Below are 9,663 nucleotides of genomic sequence, written 5' to 3' on the forward strand. Positions count from 1 at the left end.
CGGAGCGGCCTTTCCTGCCGGGGACTGGGATCCGGACCAGGGCTGCTACAGCGGCGGCGCAGCGCTGGAGTCACCGCGGAGCGGGCGATACTTACCTGGGTCGCCGTTGGAGCTCCGGAGCGTTGGGCCGTTGCTCCAACATCGTGGAGCTCTGGTGCGGAGAGCTTCCAACGCGGGCGGCACTGACCGTCATCGTGGAGTCTGGGGCGCCTTGCAGAGGGCCTACAGCAGCAGTCTCCACCCGGCGCGGCCTGCGGACTTTGGGAGCCGCCGACTCCGGTAGGAGGGGGCCAACTCTGTGTCCACACCGCTGAGGACGTCCCGCAGCCCCGACGTCGGACTTACAACACCCCGGCGGGGACATCGGGCCACCCGTAGCGGCAACTGCGGAGGGCACGGGGAGGCCCTGACCACGGGGAATAGTGGAGGAACAAGACTGACGTTGGTGCCTTCCCACACAGTGGGAACTTTGATTCTGCTGTGTGGGGATGTTTTATGTCAAACTCTATAGTGTGTTGTGTCCTGTTGATTTTTATTGTATGGCTGTATGGAAATTCATTTCACTGCGCCATCAGGCACACGTGACAATTAAATCTATCTTGAATCTTGAATCAAAGACTAATTAATCTACAAATCCTCACGCCTTTGGGATGTGGAAGGAAATCGGAGCACCGAGAGGAAACACACACGGTCACAGGGAAAATGTGCAAACTCCACACAGACCGCACCCAGGGTCAGGGTCGAACCTGGCGCTGTGAGGCAGTAGCTCTACCTGTTGCTCCTCTGTGGAGGTATGAGGTAGAAGATAATAGTGGCGAGTTATATTTCAGTTTGGAGATGTAAATAGTGATGTGTCGCAGGGATCAAGCTTGTTTGTAAAATGTATTCATGCTTTGGATAAGAATGCAGTTGACATGACTAGTAAATTTGTGGATGACTTCAAAATTGGTGATATGGTGAACAATGAAGGCAATTGTCTAAGGATCTAGATTAACTGGGAAAGTGGACCAAGGAATGGCTGATGGAATTTAACTCAGACAAATGTGAAGTGATACATTTTGGGAGATTAAACAGGGGCAGGGCACAACATGTTAAATAGCAAGGAGTGTTGCAGAACAGAGACACCCTAGGGTACAGGAACTTAGCTCCCTGAAAACACAGTGATCAGGTTGATGAGGAAGACACATGCAGTGCTTGCCTTCTGGTTAGGGCAATGATTATAAGAGTTTAGCTACAATTGTGTACAATTCTGGTCACCACACCATCGGAAAGACATGATTGTGTTGGACAGCGTGCAGAAAAACAATCATAAGGATGTTCCCAGGATTGGAAGGCTGATCTATAAGGAGAGACTGAATAGGTTGGAACTGTTTTCTCTGCAGCAAAGGACAGTGAGAGGTAACATGTTAAAGGTTTATAAAATAAAAGGTATGTAGCAAATATCTGTTTCCCATAGTCGGGATGTTTAAAATTTGTGAGAAGGAGGTTTCAAAGGGGATCTGAGGAATAAATGTTATATGATGTGGATAAGCGGAATTAGTATAGATAGGCATAATGCTGCCTATAATACTATAATAGATGTAGGGGGCGCTGCCCTGTGCACGGCTGCCCAGCCAGCAGCTGTCTGTCTTTTCATCTTTTTATTTTTTATTTTAGTTAGTTAAGTGTTTTGTTTGGAGGTCTAGACTTTTTTATGTGAGGGGTGGGGGGGAGGGAGGGGGAAACTGCCTTCCAGGGCCCCTACCTGGTGGAGAGGCAGCTTTTCTCCAGGCTGCAGCTTCGACCCGTCCTCGCGGCCTACCAGCGGGCCTGGAGCGGCGTTTCCTGTCGGGGACCGCCCAGAACCTCGGCTTCGGCGGCGGCACAGCGCTGGAGCGCTATCGCGGAGCGGGCGATGCCTTGCCTGGGTCGCCGCGCTGGAGCTCCGGTGAGCTGAAGATCGCTGAGGAAAACATCGCGGAGCTGCGGGACTGTGGAGCGACCAGCTGCGGGCGGCGGCGCTGAACTTTACACCGGGAGCCTGGGATCTCTAGATGAGATATCGCCAGTTGTGGAGCTCCATCCGGCGTGGCCTTGTTGGCTTCGGAAGCCGCGGCCTCCAGTATGGAAGCGGCCGTTCCAGGGTTCCCAAGCCGCCAAGAGGATTCTCCCGACGCCGGAGCACCATCACCCGGCGAGAACGGCCAGGAACATCGGGCCTCCGTAGAGGCAACTGTGGAGGCCTCAATAGGCCCGACTATGGGTGAACTGGGATTGGGGACTGGACTTTGTGCCTTCCCTCATAATGGGAACCATTGTGGGGGGGATGTTCTTTATGTTTAAAACTCTTATTAATGTTATGTCTGTATTCCCTCTTTATGTGCTGCATGGCAAGAAGCATTTCACTTCACTACACCAGGTGTATGTGAATGTGACCAATAAAATACCTTTGATACCTTTTGGTCGACAGACACCTGAGACAAAGCACATGTTTCTGCGCTGTACCACTCTATGATTCTATGGCTCATGAAGAAAAGGGTTGAATTAGTTTTCAAGGATTTGATTTTTCTCAGCTGAGAAAGCATGCCTAAAAAATAATTGTGAAACGTATTTTTGCAACTCAGTATTTTATATGCAGGCGATCGTATCACTTTCAAATATTATTATTTCATTTTTATTAAGAACAATGTTACTTCTTATCCAGGAAAATTAAATTATCAGCAAAGAAGCTTTATTATGCAACATGTACTGGTTTTTTTCTATATCATTTTCAATCAATGAATCAATGCTCTCCAAACATTAGTAATTTTCGGTGGAGGCATCATTTTTTAGTTCTTGGGCAAAGTTGCGAAATGTTACAAGGTTACACACTCGGTGGTTGTGGTTGAACAGAGGTCACAGTCACATCGCAATGCCACGGGGTAGGTATAGTACGGGTCTACGTCAGGGAGGCAGTCGGGCATTTTCACAGTCATACTCTTGCTTTCATTGTAGGTACAGACCCGGTGGTATGCTTCAATGTAAGGAGGTTCGAGAATCGGTCTCTGGAAACAGAATTGTACAACAATGCTTACAAAAATAATCCTAGGAACAATAAGAGGAATAGAGTACAATATACGTCCAAGTATTCAAAATGTAAGATAGCCTAAAGTTCTAACTTTTACGCTAAAACTGGTTAGCATATGGTTTGCCAACAAGACCCTATTATAGATGTGGAAATGTAGAACTGCAGATGCTGGTTAATATCAGTGTGATGAATGGTCTCGACCCAAAACCTGAATACCTATCCATGTTCCCCAGAGATGCTGTCTGACCCACTGAGTTACTCCATCACTTTGTCGACCCTACTATAGACCATGGATTCATAAGAAACGAGAACTGGAGTAGACAAATCACCTCTCAAAGTTTGTAAATAAGATCATGGCTGATCCAACATTCCTCAAGCCTGTTTCCTCCCTTTCTCCATAACCTTCACTGATTAAAAAATCCATATCTCAGTTTTGAATACATTCAAGGAATCAGCTCCCACAGCTGCCAGGGGCAAGGGAATCCAAAATCACTCAACCCTATGAGAGGAGAAATTCTTCCTTATCTCATCTTAAATGGGACCACAAGAGGAAACATCCACCCAACATTCACCTTGTCTATATATCCTCTCCATAATTAATTAGGTTTTCAGATGTGATGATCATATTATTCTCTGATTGCTAAATTAAGGTGAGTTATGAAACATTTTGCCATTTTGTAAGCATGTCTAAAAGTTATTCAAGTTGGGTGATTTGTAGAGTCAGTAAAGCTGTACAGTGTGGAAACAGGACTTCCAGTCCAACTCGTCCATGCCGACCAAGGTGCGTTCCTGAGTCAGTCCCGTTTTCTTGCATTTCGCTCACATCCCTTTAAATCGTTCCTATCCATGAAGCTATCCAGGAGTATGTGCTGCGGGCAGCACTGAAGATTGGTGCAGCCAACTCCAAGGCTCTGTGGGGGAGGACCACAGGTTAGGTTCCTTCTGCTGCTGCACACTGGGGGGCTGGGTATGGTGGAGCCGCCCCTCAAACGAGGAAAGGCAATATCACCCCAGGGGGCCACATGAGTGGCAAGATTGCTGGGTGTAAGGATATTACTGTGAACACTACCAAACACGATGCTAATAATAATAATAATAATAGTAAATACTTTATTAATCCCCTTTTCAGGGGAAATAAAGATACAACACTAATAAAGATACAACATAGCATTAAAGAAGAAGTTTAACATTAAAACATAAAAACATCCCCCCATAATGGTTCCCACTGTGGGGGAAGGCACTTAGTCCAGTCCCCATCCTAATGAATGTATGTATAGCCTCGGAAAATGTCGGAAGACGTTTTGCACAGTTCTTGTTTTGTATATATTTTTATTCTGAATAAAGTTTACTATTGATTTTTTTTTATGTCTTTTTTGGACATTGTAAATATAGGCAAATAAAGGTTGGGTCTAAGTACATTTAAATATGAATGTTATACCAGAAACCAGAATCACTCTTGGATATAGTTACCCAGAAAGATACAAAAGCAGGCAAGTGACTCGGATGGTGAGTGGCAACAAATTCTATTAGCGAATTGTGAAGTGGCACGAAGCAAATAACTAACTGGCCCTTACTCCCCTCGTGCTGATCCTTATTTCAGCCGTTTCATTTTCACTTTACACTCTTTTCTGTTTGATTTACACATTTTGTGTGCATGGTATGATCTAGCTGATCCAACATTCCTCCAGCCTGTTTTCCTCCCATTCTCCTTAGTCTTCACTGATTAAAAATCCATATCTTAGTTTTGAATACATTCAAGGAATTAGCTTCCACAGTTGTCTGGGGCAAGGGAATCCAAAATCACTCAACCCTATGAGGAGAAATTCTTCCTTATCTCACCTTATCATGGACTTTAGGAGGGCACATCATCCAAGGACGTACACTCCATTGAGGATAAATGGGGATCCTGTGGATAGGGTGAACTGTTTTAAATATCTGGGAGTCCACATCTCTGAGGATATGACATGGGCATCACACGCCTCAGCAAGGCAGCGCCTTTACCACCTCAGGCAATTGAGGAAATTCAGAGTGTCTCCGAGGATCCTCCAGTGCTTCTACGCAGCGGCGGTGGAAAGCATCTTGTCCGGGAACATTACCATCTGGTTTGGGAATTGCTCTGCCAAGGACAAGAAGGCTCTGCAGAGAGTAGTGCGTTCGGCTGAACGCACTATGGGAACTTCACTCACCCCCCTGCAGGAACTATATAACAGGAGGTGCAACTCCAGAGCCAACAATATCATGGGAGACCCCTTCCACCCCTGCAACGGACTGTTCCAGCTGCTACGGTCAGGCAAACGCCTCCGTTGCCATGCGGTGAGAACGGAGAGGTTGAGAAGGAGTTTCTTCCCAGAGGCCATTCGGACTGTAAACGCCTATCTCAGGGACTAACTCTACTGAACGTTTTTCCTTCCATTATTTATTATGTAAAAGAATATGTGTGTTATGATTGTGTTTATAGTTTGTTTGGTTGTTTGACTTTTTGCACAAAAGTCCGCGAAGGATTGCCACTTTCATTTCACTGCACATCTCGTATGTGTATGTGACAAATAACTTGACTTGACTTGACTTAAATGGGGCCACAAGAGGAAACATGGCATGTGCATGGCATCAGCTCGATATTACAAATAAATGGAGCAGAAATAGAGTGGAAGAATATTTCACACCTCACAGTGGACTATGGCATGCAGCAACCTATAGGCGTGGATGCTCTCTCTGCCAAAAAAAAGCTTGATCTTAACAAAACATCCAGAACATTCTGGAATAAAGAATTTCAGATTCCTAAGACACCATATGAAGGGATTTCTCCCCATCCTAGTATTTGTTAGCCAACCCCTAATTCTAAAACAAGTTCTAGATATTCCAACAAAGGGCAATAGATTCTCGGTATGCCCCCTCTCAAGCCAACTAAGAATTTTCTCTAAACTTAGACACAAAGTGGCTTCAGACAGAACAAGGTTCCCGACCCAAAATCGTCTCCTATCCCCTCTTCTACAGAGTCAGGACATACTGCATGTGTATTTGAAAGAAATATGTAGGAAGCAATATGTAGGAAGTAATTGCAGATGCTGGTTTACACCGGAGATAGACATTAAAACATCTGGAGTGACAGCAGGTCAGGCAGCATCGCTGGATAGAAGGAAAGGGTGTCGTTATGGATCAGATGAAGGGTCTCGACCCGAAACACCACCCATTCCTTCTCCCCAGAGATGCTGCCTGACCCACTGAGTTACTCCAGCACTTTGTGTCTATCTTTGGTATAAACTAACATCTGCAGTTCTTTTTATCTACAATAATTATTCCTGCTTCACTGAGATTGCCCGATGCATTTGAGTAGTGGTCAATCCTACTAGATTATTCCTCAGGACAAGGATTTCAATCTAGGAATTGTTGCAACCAATCTTTGGCAAATATGTCCTTCCTTAATTGAGGAAGCCAATTTTACACCAAATTATCTTGCTTAAATCTTCACAGGATTTGTATGCTTTAAATTAAAGTCGAGTGACCAGAAAAATAAATGCTATTATTAATAAATTAATGTTTTAAATATATGTGCTCTTGTTTCCTCCCACACTCCAAAGACATACAGATTTGTAGGTTAGCTGGCTTCTGTAAATTGTAAATTGTCCCTAGTGTGTTGGATAGTGCTTGTGTATGGGGTGATCATTGGTTGGTGTGGACTCAGTGGGCTGAATGGCCTGCTTCTACGCTGTATCTCTAAAATCTAAGTCTAAAGAGTCCTAGTCCCAGTGGTTAGAAAATCTACATGGGCAAAAAATGTCACTTCATTATTTTTTGGAACAATGATACATTTGGTTCCCCGTCTTACCTCCCAGGTTTCACAACGTCCCCAGCATGCATCCGCGGTTATTCGCAATTTTTTACATCCAGGTTTCCTGGCCATGAATCTAAACTCTCGCACAGCACAGCCAATGAATGTCTGCAAGCTGATGTTGGAGGCAGGAAGGGCATGCTCATAAACAACCAGCAGCTGAAGAATGAGACTCCCCCAAATTAAACGGTGCAGATTCAGTCTAAAACAAACACAAATATACCTTTATTAACAGGAAATGTAAGGAATTATCTCATCTATTTCAAGTATAACAAATCAAGTATAACATCGTCCATGACCAAAGGAGATTAATTTAATCAACCATGTGTTTTTAAACTGAGATAAATTGCAATAAGGCAAAATATTATTTTTAAATAATGTTGAACATTTGATCATTACAGCTTTCTTGATGAATATCAGGCCTGCCACTTGCTCTCCACATAGACATTTTCTATTACAGTAGAGAATTATCCTGAAAGAATTACAGTTCAATGTGTAGACTGGAAATATGGTGAGATTCTGGTTGGAAAATTACCTCTATGTGCCATGCAAGCTTTCACTCTTGCTTGCATGTTTTTAATTTCAATAAATATCAGATTATTTAAGGTAATCTACAGCTAGTCATTTATGACATCACCATCAAACTTGATTGTGCTCCTATTCCTGCCCATATACATTCCAATATGGAGCTACTGGATCATTAATAATGTCCAATCCAGCAGTGACCTTGCTGAAAGCTAACATCCCGATCTATATGGCTCACTACAGTGTACATCTGCCCACAAAGTCTTTGGGGAAATAAAAAAGTTACCTCACAAAAAGTTACCTCACATAAGTTATACTTGTAAATAAAACACCTGTATTATTTGCTCAATCAAAATTCCTCGTACTTTAACTTAAAATAAAAGTTTGTGAAAAGCAACTATCCAGGAAAATGACAAACCTCTCCAGATAGTGGACGCTGCAGTTATGCACAAGGGGTGAGATCCAGAATTGTATAGAACAGTCATGGATGGTGACAGCTTTCTTCCACAAAATCACCTTCAGTCTCGGTTACACACTGCCTTACAAAATAACTGTTCCTGTGCCTTTAGAGGCTTAAACATTAAAAGCAAAATATGGGCCAAATGATTCCTCCTTAAACTGTAAGCTTGTAATAACAGAGCAAAGTGGCTCTTTGGGGTCATTATAGTTAGTGAGTGCTGAGTAAAGCTCTCTGTCGATGTATTAATCCACCTGCCTTCCCTTTGAGGGGAGGTCAGGTATATCAATCCATTTCCATTATTTCTAAGATGTTAAACTTGAAATTTGAACTTTAATTTTAAACATCATTTGGTTTCCATAAAAGTTTATTTTAAAAAACATAGACACCATTGGATTAATGAAGGTTGATTTTACATTATAAAAGACCCCAGGATATGGGGAGGCATTACTTACCTGTGACTGGACATCTTTAGATCTTTGTTTGCTTTTCGTCTGTCTCTTTTGCAACTTAATTTTCAAATTATTATTCAGTCTTCATGAAGCATAAAATAAATATCTTCGCCTTTCATAAATACGCAAACATATGCAAAGTTTCTAACTTCTTGTTTTAAAATAAAGATGAAAAGAGCGTTATCTTCGCATGGATCAGTATCAATGCTATCTAACACATTGCTGGTTCCAAAGCCTTGCATTTTCAGAATATATGGGGAAAGCGAACGTCAATTAGTGCCAGTGTCTGTGGTTCCTCCCTCAATTCCGTCATCGACATTAGCTCTCATCAATGGATTCCGACTGAACTGTTGCAACCAAATCCAAATCAAGGCGGCATGCGTTTCATAAAGATGACTAACAATTAACACTTTTTTTAAAATATCACAGCATTGTACTTTTGGAAGGACGGTTTGGAGTGAGCAAAGTTATATCACGTAGAATAATATCACCATGGATGTAATTTAAAAGGCATGTAATCCCTAGTTGCTACTAGCGCTAAGCTACTGAAGGTTTAATCGGGCTGTAAAGTCAGAAGAACTGAGTTTTTCTTTCCATGAAATTAAGATCATCCTCACTGTAAATGTCTATCTCAATCAGTATGTTGTAAAAATCAATAAAAATTGTTTGGAACCCCTCTTTCTATCTTTCACCCACTAATGTGCCATAGAGGGAGTTAGATGTGGCCCTTGTGGCTAAGGGGATCAGGGGGTATGGAGAGAAGGCAGGTACGGGATACTGAGTTGGATGATCAGCCATGATCATATTGAATGGCGGTGCAGGCTCGAAGGGCCGCATGGCCTACTCCTGCACCTAAATTTCTATGTTTCTATGTAATGGCTTCAGAAGTATAGATGAAATGAAAGGAGTGAAATCATTTAAATTAAATTAGTCTATTGCTTCAAATTTTCTACAAGTTTATTTCCTGAACAACTTAAAAAAGAATAATTTTACAATGAGAGTTACTACTAATGGTTTGCCTATTTTCAACGTAAAGAATGAAAACAGGTTGGTGGGAGAATGTATACAGCCCTAGTTTATGAGATGGTTTATGAGATGGAACAAGGTTTTGATAATATATGTGGTAAGCATTCTACTGGAGAGATCTAGAGAAAATGAAATATCATTCAGCTGCAAATGAAGAAAGTGGTTGCTGACCACAGTAGAGAGGCTACGTGCAATAGAATTCCATCAAACAGGTATCGTGTTGAGAAGAGGGTGGGGGTATAAAGCAGAATACAAGAAACAAGCAGGGACACAAAGTGCTGGAGCAACTCGGTGGGTTAGGCAGCATCTCTGAAGGAAGATCAGAAGC

At 42.8% G+C, this 9,663-nt stretch overlaps 1 protein-coding gene across 1 annotated transcript; it reads right to left on the minus strand.

Annotated features, from left to right (window-relative positions):
- Window positions 1–1,757: 1,757 nt before the first annotated feature.
- Window positions 1,758–8,326, minus strand: gphb5 (glycoprotein hormone subunit beta 5). Its single transcript, XM_055641195.1, has 3 exons — window positions 8,313–8,326; window positions 6,873–7,077; window positions 1,758–3,023 (listed from the first exon to the last, which is right to left on the minus strand). Exons 1-3 carry the CDS (start codon window positions 8,324–8,326, stop codon window positions 2,835–2,837), a joined length of 408 nt encoding a protein of 135 aa, XP_055497170.1. The 3' UTR covers window positions 1,758–2,834.
- Window positions 8,327–9,663: the final 1,337 nt, after the last annotated feature.

This window comes from Leucoraja erinacea, chromosome 9, assembly GCF_028641065.1.
Source record: "Leucoraja erinacea ecotype New England chromosome 9, Leri_hhj_1, whole genome shotgun sequence".
In the NCBI taxonomy this organism is placed as follows: domain Eukaryota; kingdom Metazoa; phylum Chordata; class Chondrichthyes; order Rajiformes; family Rajidae; genus Leucoraja; species Leucoraja erinaceus.